A 22951-nucleotide genomic window follows, 5' to 3' on the forward strand; every position below is an offset into this window, starting at 1 on the left:
CAGTTCAAAGTACAAGAGAGTGGTTCGGGTTTCACTCTCAGACTTTGCGTCCAGATGCTCTGAGAAGTGAGGCCCTCACCACCAGATTAAAGGTTACAAGGGATGCCCAAAAGCAGAGCCCGAAAAGCTTGAAAGCAAAAGCAGATTCTCACTCTCTCTATCTCAAGAGAGCCCACAAAAAAATAAAAGCAAATAGTCTTTTTCTCTCTCCCCTTGACCATTAGCGTAGAGAAAAAGCATCTGCTGAAAATTCTGCCGCAAAAAGCAGCCAACGCAATTTTAGGGACTGCCGTACTGCCACGTCAGCAGACCATCGCATTTTTCTCCTGCTGCCCTAGGGTTAGGGTTTCCAGGGATTAGGGTTTGCTGAAAATTAGGGTTTTTGGCAGATTTTAGGGTTGCAAGAAATTAGGGTTTCTGCTACCGGTAGCCACGTCATCACTTTGTGACATACCCCCCTCTTGAAAGCATTGTAATCTACCACGATTACGCCTACAAAACCGACAAAAGCCATAAACCATCTTAGCAGACACTCACTATTAGTACCTACGTACTAGGAACACACATCTAGCACATGTACCAAATCAATAGTCACATCACACGACATCACAGGACATCACCAGACATCACATGACATTCAACATTCATTCGAATCTTAGAGCATGATTTATCGGCAATGTAGCTAGCAATCACATCTAGATCCAATCGGGACCTCATCAATGTCCGATTGACTAACCCCTATTGCAACCATGTCTATTCGAGATCACTCAGACCAAAATGCTGCAGTCATTTCGTCTATCAGTTCCTGCACTTAAGAGAAGTCAAGAACAAATCAGTATCATAATCAGGAATTCCATTTCATTAAAGTCATACAGTAGAATACTGTCAGCTTTCAGTATCCCTGAAGCTCAAAGAGACATCAGTGACTCTTGTATCTAAATCAAGGCATCTATTGACAAAGGAGCGGAGCGACTCCCCTCTTGTGGCACCATATCTGCGGCCAAGCTGAATTCTGGGTTCCGTTTGGAATAGACTATGCTAAACCAAAAACATCGAGGTAAAGTTTCACAATCTGAGGAGTATCTACTAGGTCCTTCTCCTCCATCCACTTCGCATCCAATGCAGGATAGTTCTTGAACTTAACCAAGAACCACCTTCGGACTTTACCTCTATTCTTCGTATCTTTATGTGCCAAAATCTGTTCAGGAACAAGGATCTCCTCATTTTCTTCCACTTCGGGTTGCTCATTAGGCTCCCCATCATCAGGCACCTCACCCTTATAAGGTTTCAAGAGACTCACATGGAATGCATTGTGAATCCTCCAAGTATCTAGCAGTTTCAATCGGAAGGAGACATCATTTATCTTTTCAGTGATCTGGAAAGGTCCATAGTATCTCATACTGAGCTTTGAAAAAAGCCTCTCCTTTCCCTTTTTCTTTCGTAGGCATGCCTTCTCAAAACGTAAGAGCACCCAATCATCCTCCTTCAATTTCATGTCGCGAAGATGGTGATCCGCTGCCTTTCTCTGTCGTTCTTGAGACTTCTGCAAAGTCTCGCGAACCTTGGCAAAAGCCGTATCCAAATCTCGCGTATATTCATCCGCTTCAAAGATCTTATCTTTTGTGCTTAGGAAGGGTGGAACCTTCGCAACACCTTCAACAATCTCAAATGGCGCCTTCCCCGTCGAAGAGGGTATCGTGTTATTGTAGGCAAATTCCACCAAAGGTAAGTACTTTTCCCATTGAGTCTTCTGATCAAAGATATAAGACTTCAATAAATCTAGAACCACTGAATTTGCAATCTCAGATTGCCCATCAATCTGCGGGTGGAACGATGACGAGAACTGCAGCCGCGTGCCAATGTTCTCCCAAATTGCCTTCCAAAACAAACTCGTAAATCTGGGGTCTCTGTCGGAGACAATTGTCTCAGGCATGCCATGTAATCAGAACATTTGGGCCACAAACAGTCTCGCTAAGTGATCCGGCTTGACTGTTTTCTTCACTGGAATGAAACGAGCCTGTTTGCTAAATCTGTCAATAACAATCCAGATACCATCGTGACCACTCTGTGTTCTCGGGAGATCAAAAATGAAATCCATCGCAATACTTTTCCAGGGGTGGGTGGGTATGGGTAAAGGCTGTAACAATCCCTGTGCCTTATGCCTGTCAAACTTGACTTTCTAGCATACTAAGCAACTGCGCACAAACTCTTCCACATCCTTTTTGAGTCTCGGCCAAAAGAAGTATCTCTCTACCCCCTTCATGGTGGTAGCAATGCCGCGGTGACCCGTAAAAGGTGGACAGTGGCATTCAGTCATAACCTTTTCCCTCAACGGTTGTGTAACGCACAACATAGTCTTTCTCATCAAGTAGCCTTCACGAAGGGAGTATCCAGCTATTGTCTCCCCATCCCGTATCCGTGTGAAAATATCTAGAAAATCTGTATCTGTGGCATACTGATCGACCATATCCTCGAAGCTCCTATGATGTATCGCGGAAATAGCCAGAACCAACGGCTTTCGAGACAAAGCATCTGCCACCACATTCTTATGTCCCTGCACATGGACAATGTGGAAGTGAAACTGTGATAAGATGTTCGCCCACCGCATCTGCTTTTTTGAAAGCTGCTTCTGTGACAAGTAGCGCAAACTCTGATGGTCTGTAAAGACAGTAAAATCCGCTCCGAGTAGGTAATGCCGCCACTGAGTAAGAGCATGGATAACCGCCAAAAGCTCTTTCTCATATATCTGTGCTGTCATCTCCGGCCTAGAGAACAATCGGCTCTCGTAAGCAATGACATGGCCTTCTTGCATCAAGACCGCACCCAGACTACGACCACAAGCATCACAATATACTTCAAAAGACTTCTGCAAGTCGGGCAAAGTCAAAACTGGTCCCGTAGTCAATTCCTCTTTCAAGGTCCGAAAGGCAGTCACCTCTATGGATCCCCACGAGAAAGGGACTCCTTTCTGTGTCAAGATATGCAAAGGGGAAGCAACCTCTGCAAACTTTTATATGAACCGCCTGTAGTACGAACACAGTCCCAAGAAGCTTCTAACTTCATGGACATTCTTCAAATCGGGCCAATCACTGATAGTCTCTATCTTGGCCGGGTCCATTTGCACTCCAGCTGCTGAGACAATGTGTCCCAAAAAGTGTATCTCTGGTAGGAAAAATTCACTTTTCTTTGCATTAATCACTAACTTGTGATCTCGTAATGCCTAAAAGACCTGAAGCAGATGATCTCTGTGTTCTGCCTCATTCTTGGAGAGGACAATGATGTCGTCAAAGAAAGTGCCAACAAATATTCTATACTCTCGAAAAATCCGGTCCATCATCCGGTTAAATGTCGCAGGAGCATTGGTTAAGCCAAAAGGCATCACAAAAACTCAAATAACCCAAAAGTAGTCCGAAAGGCTGTCTTGTAGACGTCTCCCGGCGCGATTCGGATCTGATGATATCCACTCTTCAAGTCAATCCTGCTAAAGCACGAGGATCCCTGTAACATGTCGAGTATATCATCGATCCTAGGAATCGAAATTCTGTTCTTGATGGTGATTTTGTTGAGAGCTCTATAATCGATGCACATCCTCCAAGATCCGTCTTTCTTCAAAACCAACAACACTGGAGAGCAATACGGTGAAGTACTAGGCTGGACAAGACCCTTTTCCAAGAGGTCTTTCACTTGGTTCATAATCTCTTCATTCTGTGCTCGGCTCACACGGTAAGGTGGCCGGTTCGGTGGTGTGCTTCCAGGTATCATATCAATGGTATGATCTTCAGGACGAGCAGGTGGTAACTCTCCTGGTAGGCCCTCTAAGAAGCAATCGGCGTGAGAGTGGAGAAAATCTTGGCGTTTTTTATCAAGTTTAGACATATTTGTCCTATCCTTATTGCTCAATTCTTTCATAAAGATCAAGTAAACAAACAGACTGGATTTCATTAATTTTAAAATGGCCGAAGCCGATACAATAGGGATAGACTCGCCCTTCAGTTTAATATCAAGTACAATTGTTCTGCCATTTACTGTAGTCAATGTCGCTTTTCTCGCCCGATAATCGACCACGGCGTTGTTCTTGTGGTACCAGGGAATTCCTAAGAGAACATCACAACTCTCCAAAGACATTATGAAGAAGTCCTCATGCCCCAAATACCCATGATAATGCAGTTTGCCAATGACAGGTGTTATGGGTACGTCCCTGCCAAGTGCCGCTAGAACTGCCTCTGCAAGTGGTCCCATCCGATCGGGAGTAATCTCAAGCCGCGCCGCCAATTCCGGTGAAATGAAGTTGGCCTTGACTCCTCCATCAAAGAAAATCAGGTCCTCTTGATCTTTTACTTTGCCCCAAGCTCGGCAAAGTTCTGTACTCTCATCCATGTGTCGGGATCGGTACCACACAATCTAGAACCAGTCCTGTTTTCATCTTGCCTTTTTGTCCACGTTTCTCAGCTGCTCTCGAACTCTCATGCCTGTCGTCGTCCTTATCATTCTGTTCTTTTTGTGCCTTTTTAGGGCACTTCGCGGAGATGTGTCCCTGTTCCCCGCATCCAAATCACTTCCCCTCCCTGATGAATCGAGCTCGCTCCTGAGGAGTAAGCTTGGGTCGTGCATCCTTTTTCTCTGGGTTGCTCTTTTTCTTTCTACTTTCATTCCCAAAAGTCTGTTCGGCTCGTTGTGTCATGTTCTCATCTGTGGGGTAAGTCAATCTACCAGAGTGAATGGCAAAGCCCCGCTTCGCATGACTCATCAACTCCTGAATAGAAGCTGATTTCTGCTCCAGGGAGTGATCTCGGATCTCTGTAGGTAGACCCAAGGTGAACCGCTCAATCTGTTCTCTGAACGTAATCTTCTTGAATGAAGAGGCGGGTAGAAAAGAGCTCCAGAATCTTTCACAATAAGCATTGATTGTATCTTTCTTGGTCATCCGAAGATGGTTCCAAGCAGCTCGTATATCTCGTTCATATTCTTGCGTCAACCAAGAAGAAATAAAAAGCTTTTCGAATTTCAGCCATTTAACTGGCACAGTCTTGTTTAAAAGAAGCGTGGACCACCAAGTACAAGCATTCCCCTTAAGGTAAGAGGTAGCTCTCCGAATCTTGGAGTGCTCTAAATAGCGTCTTACCGCGAAAGCAATGTCAAACTGCTATATAAAAGACAAAGCCTTCGAAGCATCTGAGTAACCTGAAAAAGTATCAAACTTGATCGAGTGGCCACCTTCCTTAAACTCTCGGACTTTCTTGCTTTTATCTTCGAGAAAGTCATACTGGTTGGCTTTGTAAAAATTCTTCTTGTTCGCATAAAAGTTTCCATCATCAGAATCTAAGCTGTCTGTAGACGAGTCCTCAGTAGAACTGTCAGGCTCTGGGCGAGATTTAGCCTTCTTTGCCTTTTTCTTGCCCTTTCCGAAGCTTTGTTTCTTGCTTCGCTTTTTACCTTTTCTGTCTTCTTCACTCGAATTTGAAGAGCTAGAAGAACTATCAGAAGAAGAAGAAGAAGAAGAAGAAGAAGAATTGGGTACTCCTTCAAATCGAACACGCTTCTTCTGTTTCTTTGCCTTGTCAAAAGTCGACTGACGACCCAAATATCCCGAGGAGTCAGTGCTTTTCTTCTGCTTTTTGCCGTGCTTTTTGCCTTTCTGTTGTGCGTCAAAAAGCTGAGCAATCCGTGCATCAACCACCTCTTGTAATTCCTTCTTTGAATACTGCTTGTGATCAGAAGGTTTTTTGAGAGCAGGTTTCAATGGTGGTGTAGTGGTTTTCTACCACTGTGCATGCACTTCCTGAAAAGAAGTCTCCCTCATATATTTTTCCAATTTCGGATCTTTTGCAAAACTGAGCATCATCTTTGTTGCATCGCCGATCAATTGACGACGCTTCATCTCTTTTTGCTCCGCCTGAGTAGGCTGAGGCGGGCCATACTCTCTGTCTGAATCTTTGTTGTGATCCCTGCCCGCATCTCCAGATGCAGAGGGAGTCAACTGATCCTTGCGTGAAGCCATAGGTGCCGTGGAAAAAAAATTTGGGGATCGGATTTCGGGTAGAAGAGAAATCGGCCGTGCTCTGATACCACTGTAACAGACTTGGACACTCCAAGTCAAGAATCAATCGCGACAGCACCAAATAACCACTTCAAACAATTCATAGATCATAATAGATTTGCACTGGCCCGGCGGAGTTCCGTGCCTAGAGATATTGGCCCCAAAGACTGGCGCCCCTTTTGGTATTTCTTTTTGTATTAATCAGTTCAAAGTACAAGAGAGTGGTTCGGGTTTCACTCTCAGACTCTACGTCCAGATGCTCTGAGAAGTGAGGCCCTCCCCACCAATTTAAAGGTTACAAGGGATGTCCAAAAGCAAAGCCCCAAAAGCTTGAAAGCAAAATCAGATTCTCTCTCTCTCTCTATCTCAAGAGAGCCCACAAAAAATAAAAGCAAAGTCTTTTTCTCTCTCCCCTTGACCATTAGCGTAGAGAAAAGCATCTGTTGAAAATTTTGCTGCAAAAAGCAACCAACGCAATTTTCGGGACTGCCGTATTGTTACGTCAGCAGGCCAGCGCATTTTCCGGAATTTTTATCTTGCTGCCCTAGGGTTAGGGCTTCCAAGGATTAGGGTTTACTGAAAATTAGGATTTTTGGTAGATTTTAGGGTTTGCAGGAAATTAGGGTTTTCTAGCAGAAATTAGGGTTTTTGCTACCGGTAGCCACGTCATCACTTTGTGACAGGGGCTCTGCTTTTGGCATCCCTTGTAACTTTAAATATCTGAGCAAGCCTCTCACAACTCAGAGCATCTGGATGCAGAGTCTGAGTGTGAGCGCCTGCCCGCACTCTTGTACTTTGAACTCAGATTAATACAAAAAGAAATACCGAAAGGGGCGCCAGTCTTTGGGGCCAATATCTCTGGGCACGGAACTCTGCTGGCGACTAGTGTCGAATAAATTGTGAATTGTGAACTGTTTTGAAGTGGTTATTTGGTGCTGTCGTGGTAGATTCTTGACTTGGAGTGTCCAAGTCTATTACAGTGGTATCAAAGCACGGCCGCTTTCTCTTCTACGGGAAATCCGATCTCAAATTTTTTTTCCGCGGCACCTATGGCTTCAGGCAAAGATCAGTCGACTCCCTCTGCATCCGGAGATGCGAGAAGGGATCACAACGAAGAATCCGGTAAGAAGTATGGCCTACTTAGGCAGAGCGTCGTCAATTGATCGCGATGCAATAATGATGATGCTCAATTTTGCCAAGGACCCGAAAATGGTAAAATATATGAGAAAGACCTCTTTGGAGGAAGTGCACGCGCAGTGGCGGCAGACCACAGAACCACCCAAGAAACCTCCTACTCCCAGGATGTACACAGAGCAAGAATTAGAAGAGGTGGTTGATGCACGAATTGCTCAGCTTTTTGACTCGCAAAACAAAGCTAAAAAGCACGGCAAAAAGCAGAAGAAAGGCACTGACTTCTCGGGCTATTTGGGTCGTCAGTCAACATTTGAAAAGGCAAAGAAACAGAAGAAGCGTGTTCGATTTGAAGAGGTATCCAGTTCTTCTTCTTCTTCTTCTTCTTCTGATAGTTCTTCTAGCTCATCTGACTCGAGTGAAGAAGACCGAAAAGGCAAAAAGCGAAGCAAAAAGCAACGCTTCAGAAAGGGCAAGAAAAAAGCAAAGAAGTCTAAATCTCGCCCCGTGAGTGACAGTTCTACAAAGGACTCGTCTACAGACAGTTCAGACTCTAACGACAACAACTTTTATGCAAAGAAGAAAATAAGCCAACCAGTATGACTTTCTGGAAGACCAAAGCAAGACAGTCCGAGAGTTTAAGGAAGGTGGACAATCAATTAAATTTGACACGTTTTTTGGTTATAGAGATACTTCGAAGGCTTTGTCTTTTGTACAGCAGTTTGACATCGCTTTCGCGGAAGGGCGTTACTCAGAGCACTCTAAGAATCAGAGAGCTGCCTCTTACTTTAAGGGGAATGCTCGAACTTGGTGGTCCACGCTTCTATTAAGCAAGACTGCGCCAGTTAAATAGCTGAAATTCAAGAGGCTTTTTATTTCTTCTTGGTTGACTCGAGAGTATGAACGTAATATACGAACTGCTTGGAACCATCTTCGGATGACCAAGACAGATACAGTAGACGCTTATTGCGAGAGATTCTGGAGCTCTTTTATACCCCCCTCTTCATTTAAGAAGATCTCGTTCAAGGAACAGATTGAGCGGTATACCTTGGGTCTACCTACAGAGATCCGAGATCACTGCTTGGAACAGAAGTCAGCTTCTATTCAGGAGTTGATGAGTCATGCGAAACGGGGTTTTGCCATCCACTTTGGCAGTCTAACTTACCCACCAATGAGATCATGACACAAAGAGCTGAACAAACTTCGACAAATGAAACTAGAAAGAGAAAGAGCAACCCAGAAAAGAAGGATGCACGACCCAAGCTTACTCCTTAGGAGCGGGCTCGCTACATAAAGGAGGGGAAGTTCTTTGAATGCAAGGAAACTGGGCATATCTCCGCGAAGTGCCCTGGCAAGGCACCGAATGAACAGGATGAAGAAAGGCCAGAAAGTTCTAAAGCAGCTGAGAGACGTGGCAGAAAAGGCAGATAAAAAGCATAACCGGTACCACATCGCGTGGGGCTTGAACCAAATCAAATGAATGAAAGTACAAAATTTGCTGCTTTTGTGGCAAAGTGAAATATCAGGAAGCTCTTTTGAAGGAGCCAAGGCCAACTTCTTGAATTGGCGGCTCGATTTGGAATTACACCCGATAGACTGAGGCCACAGGCGGAGGTAGTTCGAGTGGCACCCGGACAGGATGTTGCGATTACACTGCGCATTGGCAAACTTCGTTTGCAATGACAGGGATGTTTAGGGCACGCAGAGTTTTACGTATTTGCCTTCGGAGGTTGTGACGTTCTACTCGAAATCCCTTGGTACCACAACAACAACGTCATGGATGACTACCGGGCTGAGAAAGCGACTGATAAATGAAGGGCTCAGAGATTGTACTTGATGAACTTCAGTTCCTTTACTCATTTTTTTGGGAGAGAACTGAACGATGGATAAAGGTCAAATATGTTTTAGACCTGAACAAAAGAACGCCAAGATTTTCTCCACACTCATGCCGATTGCTTTTCAGAGGGCCTGTCAGGCGAGTTGCCACCCGCTCGTCCTGAGGATTATACTGATGCCAGGAAGCACACCACCGAACCGGCCACCTTACTGTGTGAGCCGAGCCCAGAACGAAGAGATTATGAACCAAGTGAAAGACCTCTTGGAAAAGGGTCTTGTTCAGCCTAGTACTTCACCGTTTTGCTCTCCAATGTTCTTGGTTTATATCAAGCATATAGTTTGCACATAGAGAATTTTGCACGCATTGCCGCACCCATGACAGATGTTTTGAAAGGGGTGAAAACTCGCCGACAGCACGTGGTTTTGCCCGAAGCAACCGTTGAGGCTTTTTTAGCCCTCAAGGTTGCGGTGACAGAAGTGTCGTATCTCATCCTTGCCTCTTGGGACGACCCCTTTGAGGTATGGACGAATGCGAGCAATGTCGCCATAGGTGTTGTGCTTCGACCGCATGGCCATCTAGTTGCATTTCTCAGTCGAAAGTTAAATAGTGCCGAAAAGAATTATTCAGTTTATGACAAAGAACTTCTGTCTGTTATTCAATCTCTCAAGCATTGGTAGCATTTTCTGTATGGTAGAGAGTTCAAAGTTCGCACAGATCATCAAGCCCTCAAGTGGCTCCAATCTATGCCTAGTGCACATTGGAGTGATCGCCAAGCACGGTGGTCACAATTTTTTGAGCAATTTGGTGGTTTGATTGAATATGTCTGGTAAAGCTAACCCTGTTGCAAATGCGTTAAGTTGCAAAGGACAGATCCTCGCTCTTGAGTCGAGATCCAGAGTTTCTATTTTGGGTGTCTCTTTCGACAGCATGAAGAACCAATATGCAGATTCCGAGTTTGGTAAGCAATGGTTACAGGCTCTTGCTTCCCAAGGGCCCAGCAACTCTCATTCGTGAAGGTTTGTTGTATTTTCGTCATCGTCTGTGTGTTGCCCTCTCTCAAGACAACCATATTGTACGCTCCTCATGACTCTCACGCGGGTGGGCACATGGAAATGAATACCACTTTGGAAAAAATAGAAAGATTCTTTTATTGGCCTAAAATGCGAAAAGATGTGTATTGTTATATCACACAATGCACCATTTTTCAAAAAGTAAAAGCTCCTCAGGGTAAGCAACAAGGCCTCTTGCTACCACTACCTATTCCTGACGTGCCATTTCAAGACATTTCTATGGATTTTGTGACTAACCTTCCCTCTAGTTTGCATTCAAGGAACACTCAATATTTGACAATTGTTGACCGTTTTAGCAAATTTTGCATGTTGATTCCCTGTAAGGCCACAATCACTGCACAAGATGTAGCACGGTTGTTCATTAAGCATTGGTACCCCCTCTGTGGTTTGCCAAAGTCAATCGTTTCAGATAGGGATGTTAAGTTCACGTCAAATTTTTGGCGCGCTCTCACGGTGGTCACAATTTTTTGAGCAATTTGGTGGTTTGATTGAATATGTGTCTGGTAAAGCTGACCCTGTTGCAAATGCGTTAAGTCGCAAAGGACAGATCCTGGCTCTTGAGTCAAGATCCAGAGTTTCTATTTTGGGTGTCTCTTTCGACAGCATGAAGAACCAATATGCAGGCTCTTGCTTCCCAAGGGTCCAGCAACTCTCATTCGTGAAGGTTTGTTGTATTTTCGTCATCGTCTGTGTGCATTGTGTTGCCCTCTCTTAAGACAACCATATTGCACGATGCTCATGACTCTCACGCGGATGGGCACATGGGAATGAACACCACTTTGGAAAAAATAGAAAGATTCTTTTATTGGCCTAAAATGCGAAAAGATGTATTTTGTTATATCACACAATGCACCATTTTTCAAAAAGTAAAAGCTCCTTGGGGTAAGCACCAAGGCCTCTTGCTACCGCTACCTATTCCCGACGTGCCATTTTAAGACATTTCTATGGATTTTGTGACTAACCTTCCTCCTAGTTTGCATTCAAGGAACACTCAATATTTGACAATTGTAGACCGTTTCAGCAAATTTTGCATGTTGATTCCTTGTAAGGCCACAATCACTGCACAAGATGTAGCACGGTTGTTCATTAAGCATTGGTACCCCCTCTGTGGTTTGCCAAAGTCAATCATTTCACATAGGGATGTTAAGTTCACGTCAAATTTTTGGCGCGCTCTCTTTGAATATTTTGGCACAAAGTTAAATTTTTCATCTGCTTTTCATCCACAGTCATATGGTCAAATAGAAATTTACAATCAGTTGGCTTTTGATGTTTTGAAGTCATATGTGCATGATTAACAGTCTCATTGGGAGCTCTATCTCCCATTGGTCCAAGCATTATTGAATGACTCTTATTCCTCTTTCTTTGGTAGAACTCCGTATGAGGCAACATTCAGACATCCGCTCCAGTCACTCTTGACTTGCTCGGTCAATCCAGTGCATGATGCCAATGCTGAAAGTCAATCATTGGCTAAGATTACTGAGAGTGTGAAGCTTCGGCTAAGCAAAGCTCAGGAGTCTTATTCACGGCAGGCTAACAAGCATTGTTAGGATGTTATTATCAAGGAAGGGGATTGGGTCTATTTGAGAATCATGAAGCAACGTCTTAAGCAAGTCGAAAAAAAGTGTCCTAAGTTGTCTTTCAGAATGTATGGTCCATTTCCTATCATTAAAAAAATTAATAAGGTTTCTATGAAATTACAATTGCCTAACCCATGGTCAATGCACAATGTTTTCCATGTTTCTTGGTTGAAAGTGTTTCAGGGTACACCTCCCCACGACATTCCCAAAGAAGAAGAACCAGAGATCATCGATGAAGCCGAAGTCATGGAACCGGAGCAGATCTTGTTGCATCGGTTTCGCCATGGCTCAAAGAAGCAAGTGCAACAATACTTTTTGAAGTTCAAGGATCGAGGAATCCACGAGGCACTGTGGGTCGATGAAGAATTTTTCAAAAAATATCCACAGTTGTTGGCAGACTACAAGGAAGCTATGCAGCTCGGTACCAGTACCTCACTTTAAAAAGGAGGGGATGTCACGTGCACATCTAACCCTATGTGCATGTGGACAAGCTATCTCAGGTCTAGGGTTCATGTTAGCCTAGAAAGTGTTCTGGCACCTTTGTAAGCATGTCCGCAGGCCGTGCATGTCCAGGCACTTAAGAGTAGTTGCATATCCTCTAATTGCACACCCAGTACCACCCAGCATATGCATTGTCCAAGCAGCATGTCCAAATTCCGGTCAGTTTGGGGGCAGAACATTTTACAGGCAATTTGACATTTTATTTAATTAATGGCAACATTTTCCAGGGTCGTGGGGCTGTAGGGAAGCTTGCTCGACCCAGCATGAGATTCCTATATAAGGAGAGGTGGGGCGCTCAGTTTCCAGTAAAAGAGCAGAAGTGCAACAAACTTGGGCACCCCAAGTCTAGATTCTGTCGCGACACGAGAGAGAATCACTTAAAATACTTCACAACTTTAAAATCGCAGTTCAATTTGGTCGACACAGCCCGACGTAGTTCCGTGACAAGAGAGATTGACCCCAAAAACTGACGCCCCTTTTCGGTATTTTTTTTATATTAATCTTTGAGCAAAGTACAACTCCCGCAGGGTCCTTTGCTCTCAGACTCTACGTCCAGATGCCCTAAAGAGTGAGGCCCTTAGGGCTCTTTTATTCTTACGAGGGATGCCAAAAGCAGAGCCCCAAAATCAATTAAACTCAAAAGCAAAACTTCCAAAATCTTTAGGCTCAAAAGCATATAAGCTCCAAAAGCAATTGATCTTCAAAAACTGGCAAAAAGCAGCCAACGCAAATTACGGAAATCCGTATTGCTGCCACGTCACCCTGTCAACGTGATTTGCGGAAATCCGTACTACTGTCGTACAGTCTGCCACATCATCATCTGTCAACGTGATTTGCGGACGTTCCGTACTGTCCATCCACGTCATTACATCTGCATGTGTGTATTTGTCCGGGTGGCTCTGCCACGTCACCAGTTTGTGATAGAAGAGTTCCAGCAACTTGCAGTGCATCTTCTCAGCAAGACCGGCAGAGAGCCCTAGCATTTTCAGCCAACAAGACCTGCTAGCGTTTTGTGTTGCAGATCAGCCCCAGCGTTTTCTCCATCAAATCCATCCAGAGTTTGCAGTTTTCCACCGCCAGATTCAGCCAGGTCAAGTAGCATTCTCAATATTCAGCCCTTCACCATTGCAGATCCAATCCTTAGCTTCGCAGATCCCACCTACCCATAGCAGATCCTCGCCGTACCGTCGGATTAGCCAACGTTTTCAGTTTCAGCCCGCTGTTTTCAGATTTCAGCATCTGCGTTTTCAACGCATCGTCGTCGAGGAGTCGTCATCACCGTTCTCACCGACACAGTGTCAGTATTCAGCAAAAGGTCAGCGTTTTCCAGATTTCAGCATTTCAGCCCTAGCGTTTTCAGTTTTCAGCCCGTCCTCACCATCATCATCATTGTCGTCGACATCGTCGGCAAGTCCATCGCATCTAGACCATTATACCAGATTTGTGCAATTTATAGCATAGACCTCTCGCCATAGAGAGGGGGGCCCTTGGAGGAGGGTTTGAGAACCTTCTGGTGTCGTATTCTTCTCTCTCTCTCCCCCTCTTAGTCTCAGCACTTTCATTCACAGTAGCATTCACTTTGTTTGTGATCATGGCACTCTCTCTCTAAAAGAAACGACGGCCTTCTAGGGAGGTCGGTTCTCTGAACGCTCCAAGGTACGAAGGGCGGCATCTTACTTGAAAGGAAATGCACCGACATGGTGGTCTACTATGTTCTTGTGCAGAGAAGCACCTACGAAGTGCATAAAATTCAAGAGAATTTTCACTTCAACTTGGATAACCGAAGAATATGAAGAAGATGTCACTCAGTGATCACGGATTGGCAGCATTGGAGAATGACTAAGAAAAAAACATTGGATGACTACTGCCAGAGGTTTTGGGATACCTATTGCCAGTGTCCTCGTTCTAGAGGATCACTTTGAGGGACCAGATTGAGCGGTTTTGTTGTGGTTTGCCAAAAGAGATTCGACAATATTGTCTGCAAAAGAAGTCTAATTCTATTCAGAGAATTATGGGACATGCCAAGCAAGGTTTTGAAATGCATGTCGGCTCATTGACTTATCCTACGGATAGGCTAGTGTCCACCTCAACAAGGCAAGAGTCTTCCATTGAAGGAAAGAACTAGGGGAACCAGATGAAAATTCATTAGAGGATTCCAAAAAATTGAGGGAATCATATGATACTGCATTGGAGGGTTCCAACGAACTAAGGAAATCGAATGCACGTCATCAGACAATTCAGAAAATGAAAGGGAACGAGATGATAGTTCGTCTGAAGGTTCCAACGAAGCATGGGAATCACTTGATAGTTCATCAAAGAATTCCGACGATTGAGATTGAAATGCCAACGGACAGGGGAGGCTAGCGAGGCTACCAATAGAGTCTAGGGCACAAGAAAAAAACATAGAGAGAATCAACTGGTAGATCAGAGAATTCCAAAGATCTAGATTGAGGTGCCAAGGGCAACGGAGGCGAACAAGGCTACAACAAGTCAACTCATAGAAAAAAAGAACAGGAAGGTAAGCTAGGTCCATTGAATAATTTGGTTAAGGGTACTTTTTGGCCCTCAATGCAAAGTGGATGGAGGAGGAGAACATCGCAAATTCTCTTCATCAAGGGATTTTGGATTATTAGCAATGTCTATGCCAAAAGTTACTGATCAGTAGGTTGAATCTGGTGCGTTGCGGACTGCACAAGAGGGAAGCCACTCCACTCCTTTGTCACAGATTGCTTAGATTGAATAAAGTCACTAATTTCTCCTTGAGATTTTAGGGATACTGACAGGCTGACAGTATTTTGCGGAATGACTTTATGAGCATATGTACATTGAATTGAAAATTTCCTTGATTGAGTTGAAGACATGTGCTCTTTTATGTGTGTATTGTTAGAGACGTGTAAAGAAAGATGAAATATCTACAGCATTTTGTTCGATGAATGATTTGTGTCACAAATTAATGACGTGGCAAGGACCCTAGAATGGCACCGACAGGCTGACTGTACGGACAATCCCGGGAAATGCGCCGCAATTTGCGCTGATAGTCTGACATGTGGCAGCCCGGATATTAGGCGCAGAAAATGCTGATAGTGCTGACATGGCATTCCATACAGATCTGCGTAAAAAGCGCTGGCTGAATTTTATGGCAGCTTTTGGGCCCATTGCTTTTGAGTTTAAAGTTGTTTAAGTTAATGATTTTGGGGCTCTGCTTTTGGGGCATCCCTTGTACCAATAAATAAGTTCATATACCTAGATGAATCCAAGATAATCCCAGATTCACCCTTAAAAGGAAAGTGCAAGGTATAGACCCATGGTAGTCACCCACAAGACAATATAACCATCAGCTTCATCATGCGTAGTATTGACTAAATACCACGACATCCCCACTAACGTCGTCAGTGCCCAATAGTGGGTGTAGAACTAGGTACTAACATATGCTCCCAAACACAACACACACCACACGCACACACACACACGAGCATACATCAACACAATGTTCAACGTACTGAGTTTCTGTCATGACTCCGAAGATCAAGGGTAGACTCAGCCATAATGAAGCCTAGCACTAAAAGAAGCATTATATCGGAAAAATTAGCACAAAAAATCAGGTAGTTGATAAGGCATACGCACCACAAAAGATAGAAAGAATTAGCACAATATCGACTGTCTGGTCGTAACTCGGAGCATCTGGATGCAAAGTCTGAGAGTGAGCACCCGCCAACTCTCAGGTAGTCGACGGGCCTCACTTCTCAGAGCATCTAGACGCAAAGTGTCACGATTGTGACTAGTTACACTCTTCTTGATTCATTACAGATGCAGATGCGAAGTGTGACTAACCCAAGAGGACTCCTGTTCTCGAATGGTCACACCCCTTCGCCCAAAAGACATACCTCTTCGCCAAAAGCCACACTCCTTTGACGACTGGTCACACCCCTTCACCTTACGGATGCGACTCTTCACCCAATGGTTGCAGCTCTTCGCCGAAAGGATGTGTCTTTTCGCCTAAAGTCATGTCTCTTCACAAAGAGACATGCCTCTTCACTGATGACTATTCAATTCCTATAAAAGGAACCCTTGTATGACACTTCAAACACAGAGTCTTCTAAGTCTTGTTCTGAGTTCAGTTTCAGTTTCTTAAGTCTTAATCATGAGTTTAAGTACTTAATTAAGGATTAGTGACTAGAATCCTTACAGTGGTATCAGAGCAAATTTTTCCCGGGACCCGCAGGTTGTGAGCCTCTCACCCTCACCGCTACTCTCCCCCTTCCCGGAGTTGTATGGAAGCAGAAGAAAGATGGCCAGGACCCATGTCAGCATGACGTAATTTTTTTCTCAAACACATTTTAAAAAAAAAAGCTAAGCAGAAGATGGCAGAAAGCGTGGGTGTTGCGGCATACCAGTTGCAGCTTCTGGAGGTGTTCTTATGCAGAATGAGCGTGTCATTGCTTTTGACAGCCGCAAATTTTCAGCCATACAAATGAGATACCCAGTTTATGACAAGGAATTTTTAGCCATTGTTCATGCTTACCGCACTTGGAAACATTATCTTCTTGGCGCAGATTCCGTGGTGCAGACAGATCATCAATCATTGACATACATTTTTACTCAACCGGTGATGAATCCTCGTCAAAGACGATGGGTTGAGTTTCTTGGCAAATTTTCATATGATTATTCAATACGTGCCAAGCCTCACAAATGCAGTTGCAGATGCCTTAAGCCATCTTCCTCGAGCCATCAACTTTGCCATTTCCGGTGTACAGATGGAAATACCTGCTTGTTTCAAGCATGAGTATTTTGACAAATCGAGATTTTGGGGATGCATTTCAAGCCCTTAAATCCTCTATTCCGACTCCTGCAGAGATGAATATGTTTGCAGCTTACACCATTGTCAATGAGTTGCTGTATTACATTGATCACATTTGTGTTCCACACAATACACCATTGCGGAAAATTTTGATCCAAGAACATCATGAAGTCCCTTTTGCTGCTCATCCAGGCATCAACAAGACATACAGATTGTTATCTGCAAAATATTTTTGGCCACAAATGCAGCAAGATGTTATCAAGTTTGTCAAAGCTTGTCATTCCTGTCAAACAATGAAGGCCTCTCGACAACTTCCTCAAGGGTTACTTCATCCTTTGCCCGTACCTCAAGAAAGATGGGAAAGTGTCAGCATGGATTTTATCACTACATTGCCTCGTTCTCAAAAAGGCAATGCACAGATTCTCGTAGTGGTGGATCGGTTTTCAAAGATGGCACACTTTATTCCTTGCAAGAAAGCTGCCTCGGCACCCGACGTTGCGCAATTATTTGTGCAACACATTTTCAGATTACATGGATTACCAAAGTCTATTGTTTCAGACAGAGATCCAAAATTCACAGGGCATTTTTGGACATCCCTTTTCAAATCCCTTGGTACCAATTTGTTATTCAGCTCAGCATACCATCCTCAAACTGATGGGCAGACAGAAAGAGTGAATCAAATTTTGGAAGAAATGCTTCGACATTACATACAAATTCGATTGGGATCATGGGAAGAGTATTTGCCACTTGTAGAGTTCGCATACAATAACTCTATCCATTCAGTAACTGGCATGACTCCATTCCAAGCAGCTTATGGGCATACTCCTCTTATACCGACAAACTTTGTTCTTCAACACAAAGTAGCTCTAGCAGATCAGTTGGTTCAAGAAATGCAAGATGTACTTATTCAAGTACGTGACAAGTTGGTTCATGTCCAACAAAAGTACCAGAAACAAGCCAATAAGCATCGACGATATGCAGATTTCCAAGAGGGAGATTTGGTTTTATTATATGTAGCACCTCATCGCTACAAAACGGTGAAATCGGTCTTTCCAAAGTTGCGCCCTCGCTTCTATGGACCTTTCAAAATAATCAAGAAATACTCAGTTGTCAGTTACAAGTTGGAACTTCCACTCTCATGGGGAAAACTTCATCCAACTTTCCACATTTCTTGGCTCAAACAATACATACAAGGAGATTCGCCAATTCCAGACTTATCTTCTTATGTGCCAGAAATTGAAGATGAACACATAATTCTTGTTCCAGAAAAGATTCTTGATGTAAGACAAAAAGAAACAAGACGAAAGATCACAACAGAATTTCTTGTCAAGTGGATGGATTTTGATGAATCAGACTCAACTTGGCAGACGGATGAAGATATGCAGCAGTACCCAAACCTCCTTCAAGAATTCTTAGAAAAGCGGAAGACTTTCATCTGAACACGGGGTTTTAATGTAAATGGGAGGGAATCTCACGATTGTGACTAGTTACACTCTTCTTGATTCATTACAGATGCAGATGCGAAGTGTGACTAACCCAGGAGGACTCCTGTTCTCAAATGGTCACACCCCTTCGCCCAAAAGACATACCTCTTCGCCAAAAGCCACACTCCTTCGACGACTGATCACACCCCTTCACCTTACGGATGCGACTCTTCACCCAATGGTTGCAGCTCTTCGCCGAAAGGATGTGTCTTTTCGCCTAAAGTCATGTCTCTTCACAAAGAGACATGCCTCTTCACTGATGACTATTCAATTCCTATAAAAGGAACCCTTGTATCACACTTTCAATCAATCAAACACAGAGTCTTCTAAGTCTTGTTCTGAGTTCAGTTTCAGTTTCTTAAGTCTTAATCATGAGTTTAAGTACTTAATTAAGAATTAGTGACTAGAATCCTTACACAAAGTCTGAGAGTGAGCACCCGCCAACTCTCTTGTACTTTGAACACAGATTAATATAAAAAGAAATACCGAAAGGAGCGCCAGTCTTTGGGGCCAATACCTCTGGGCACGGAACTACACCGGACCGTGTCAACTTTGTGAACTGTTTTGAAGTAAATCTCTGTTGTGTTGCGGTAGAATCTTGACTTGGGGTGTCCAAGTTTGTTACAGTGGTATCAGAGCGCGGCCGATTTCTCTTCTACCGGGAAATCCGATCCTTTTCTCGCGGCACTTATGGATTCCAACAAGAAACAGTCGACTTCTTCTGCATCTACGAATGCGGGAGAAGATCACGAAGAACATTCTCATGAGCAAACAAAGGAAGAGTACGGCCCATCTCGGCCTACTCAGTTCGAGATTGAAGAGATGGAACGTCGACAATTGGTTGACAAGGCAACAAAGCAAATGATAAAATTGCAGAGGATCCGAAATTTGCAAAATTTTTGTCTCAGCAATCCATCACAGAAGTACACCCTTAGTGGCAGAAGGCCATAGAACCACCCATCAAACCGGCAATCAAGAAATCTCCTTCTTCGAGGATGTTTACAGAGCAAGAATTACAAGAGGTGGTTCAGACACAGATCAGCCGGCTTTTGGACGCAAACAACAAATACAAAAAGCACAATAAAAAGCACAAGAAAGGGACTGACTTCCCGGGTTATTTGGGTCGTCAATCTTCTTTTGCATGCGAGAAAGCAGAAGAAGCGTGTACAATTTGAAGGACTACCCAGTTCTTCTTCTTCTTCTTCTTCTAACAGTTCTTCTAGCTCTTCTGACTTGAATGAAGAAGATAGAAAAGGCAAAAAGCGAAGCAAAAAGCAAAGCTTCGGAAAGGGCAAGAAAAATGTAAAGAAGCCAAAACTTCGCCTAGTTTCTGATAGTTCTACAGAGGAGTCATCCTCAGACAGTTCGGACTCCGACGATCACATGTTTTATGCAAAGAAGAAGCATTTTTACAGAGCCAATCAATATGATCCTCTCAGCATCAGAAGCATTCATCAATCAGCATCAGAAGTACAGATAGAAGTTCGGTAACTGTGCCTCACTCTTAACAGGGAGATGTCACGTGCGCACTTCACTTGCACTACGTCGACATGCTTCTGCCACACTCTTGCATGAGTCATTAGCTTAGGACTGAGCCTAGCACCTTTGTGAGCCTCTAGCAAGACGTGCATACACTCTCTTGCACAGTTAGCATGAGCGTTTTTCAGAGCATTGAACCCTTTTTGCCAAAGTACAAATTTTTCACTTATTTATTAATAAGTGACTTTTGTTGGAAAAGTAGGGAAGACAAATTACTAAAGAGCTATAAAAAAAACCATTGGGCACTTAGTAGAAGCAGTAGAAGCAGAAGAAGCAGGACACAGAAAGGCAGGCACCTGCAGCAACGCAGGCAGGCACCCACAGGTTCCTGCATTTTCTCAAGATCAGCCCAGCGTTTTCAGTTTCCAACCTTAGCCTCGCGAGAACCCGCATCCTCTAGTTGCAGATCCTCGCCAGATCCCCATTTAGTACCAGATCAGCCTAGCGTTTTCAGATTCAGCGGACCTCAGCCAACGTTTTGCAATTTCAGCCAAGATCAGCGAGAGTTTTTGTATTTCATCCCTAGCCCGGGGAAGCAATTGCAGATCAAGGCTACAGTACCGCCACAGTAGATCCCCATCAGAGCATCTAGCATTTTCAGTTTTCAGCCTTGACGCCGTCGTCATCGACACCATCGTCATCGTCGACATTGTCATCCTCATCGCAGATCCTTATCTTGACGACGACACCTTCGCCATCACAAATCCCTATCTTGACGATGACACCTTCGTTGCCATCGTCGTAGATCTCGGACTTCACGATGACACCTTTGTCGTCATCGTCATAGTACCCAGCATCAGTAGCATCAGTACCCATTAGCATCAACATCATGGTAGTAGCATTGTGCAAGAATAAAGAAAGTTCTTGCTCTGGTAACAAAGCAAGGGGGCCCTTGAGGGTTGGGACCCAACATCCTTGTGTCGTCTCTTTTCTCTCTCTTTCTTTCAGTTCAGTTCAGTCTTTCAAGTAAAGCAAAGTGTCCCTTGTGTTCTGTTGCACCTGACATCAAGACATCTATCTGGATGAGATAACTAGATATTGTTGAGAGTGCATCAAGAGTTCCAAAAGGCTTAGATGGTTGCACAATGATCTAGGTGCACCAAGAGTTCTCGACGGAATGAGATGGCTAGATTGAATGATTGAAACACGATGTTCAGTGTAAACTAAGTGTGTGATTTTGTGAACTGCATGGAATGTGGATGTATTGTGGGTGTGGGTGTGTGTGCTAATAAGAAGAGAAAAATGGTATAACCTTTCTATCACCCAAGTGTGGTAGATTGGTTATGCCATTTCCTCTTGAATAACAAGTCTCTCCTCGTCGGATAGATCTTTAAGGTCTCTTGGGATAGTTTCCGATGAGATTAAAATTCTCTTCTTCTTGGGTGTGTGTGTGTGTGTGTGGGTGTGGGTGTGGCTGTGCTAATAAAGAGAGAAAAATGGTATAACCTTTCTATCACCCAAGTGTGGTAGATTGGTTATGCCATTTCCCTCTTGAATAACAAGTCTTGAGTTCAACTCTCCTCGTCGGATAGATCTTTAAGCTCTCTCGAATAGTTTCCTACGACATTAAAATTCTCTTCTTCTTGGGGGTGTGTGGGTGTGGGTGTGTCTGTGCTAATAAAAAGAGGAAAATGGTATAACCTTTCTATCACCCAAGTGTGGTAGATTGGTTATGTCATTTCCCTCTTAAATAACAAATCTTGAGTTCAACTCGCCTTGTCGAATAGATCTTTAAGGTCTCTTGGGATAGTTTCCTGGGACGTTAAAATTCTCTTCTTCTCGGGTGTGTGGGTGTGGGTGTGTCTGTGCTAATAAAAAGAGGAAATGGTATAACCTTTCTATCACCCAAGTGTGGTAGATTGGTTATGCCATTTCTCTCTTGAATAACAAGTCTTGAGTTCAACTCTCCTCGTCGGATAGAACTTTAAGGTCTCTTGGGATAGTTTCCTACGACATTAAAATTCTCTTCTTCTTGGGTGTGTGTGTGTGTGGCTGTATCTGTGCTAATTAAAAAAAGAAAATGGTATAACCTTTCTATCACCAAAGTGTGGTAGATTGGTTATGCCATTTCCCTCTTGAATAAACAAGTCTTGAGTTCAACTCACCTCGTCGGATAGATATTTAAGGTCGCTTGGGATAGTTTCCTACGACGTTAAAATTCTCTTCTTCTCGGGTGTGTGTGTGTTGGTGTGGGTGTGTCTGTGCTAATAAAAAGAGGAAAATGGTATAACCTCTCTATCACCCAGATGTGGTAGATTGGTTATGTCATTTCCCTCTTGAATAACAAGTCTTGAGTTCAACTCTCTTCGTCTGATAGATCTTTAAGGTATCTTGGGATAGTTTCCTGTTAAAATTCTCTTCTTCTCCTCCTCCCTCTCCCTCTCTCTCTCTCTCTCTCTCTCTCTCTCTCTCTCTCTCAACACACGAACCACTACAACACTACAACCAGCACAGCAAAGCAGCTCACAGCAGGTGGTTCATTTAAGGGAGAGAGCTGACCGCAAGCGGGTAGACATCTCCTTGGGTGCCAAAGGCCATAAAAATCACTCGGGGTCTCCTCAGCGTCGCCATGTTGTGTGTGCGGGTGCCACCCGCGAGAGAGAGCAATGAAATGTTAATGTTTATATACAGAAGGCCTCTGAGACCAAAAATTTCATGCTGGCAACAAACAAATAAATGAACCACTTCACGATTCAATGGGTCCCCCATTAAATGAAGTGTAGTGTTGAGATCAAGGGCACGGAAGTGGGACGCGATGCAATCTCCGTTGTCCGTATGGCATTGCCCGAGTTTACAAAAAAAGGAAACTCAAACATTCGATCGAGGGACGCTTGGAAACGAGTTTTTGCCATGTGGAGATCAAAAGTACAGATTGGTGCCACGTGGGTTCTCTGATTCAGCAAGGATGCTTTAAATTATTAATCCCCCCAAATTTGAAATGCATCGAGCACTTCCCGCCTAGAGTCCACGAGCTTCC

General features: G+C 43.9%; 1 protein-coding gene across 3 annotated transcripts in view; it reads right to left on the bottom strand.

The window, feature by feature from the left end:
• LOC147434580 (UDP-Glycosyltransferase superfamily protein) overlaps positions 1 to 22632 on the bottom strand; it is a 115771-nt gene extending 93139 nt beyond the window's left edge. For 2 of the 3 annotated variants that reach the window (XM_086491046.1, XM_086491044.1), the window contains exon 1: positions 22474 to 22630. In XM_086491046.1, coding sequence (XP_086347172.1) covers positions 22474 to 22545 — 72 coding nt within the window. In that variant the 5' untranslated portion in view covers positions 22546 to 22630. Of the gene's footprint in view, positions 1 to 22473 lie in introns of all 3 variants that reach the window. The other variant, XM_086491045.1, reaches the window with a different exon arrangement.
• Between the last annotated feature and the right edge of the window lie 319 nt (positions 22633 to 22951).

Source organism: Adiantum capillus-veneris, chromosome 19, assembly GCF_014529385.1.
Source record: "Adiantum capillus-veneris isolate H3 chromosome 19, ASM1452938v2, whole genome shotgun sequence".
In the NCBI taxonomy this organism is placed as follows: Eukaryota; Viridiplantae; Streptophyta; class Polypodiopsida; order Polypodiales; family Pteridaceae; genus Adiantum; species Adiantum capillus-veneris.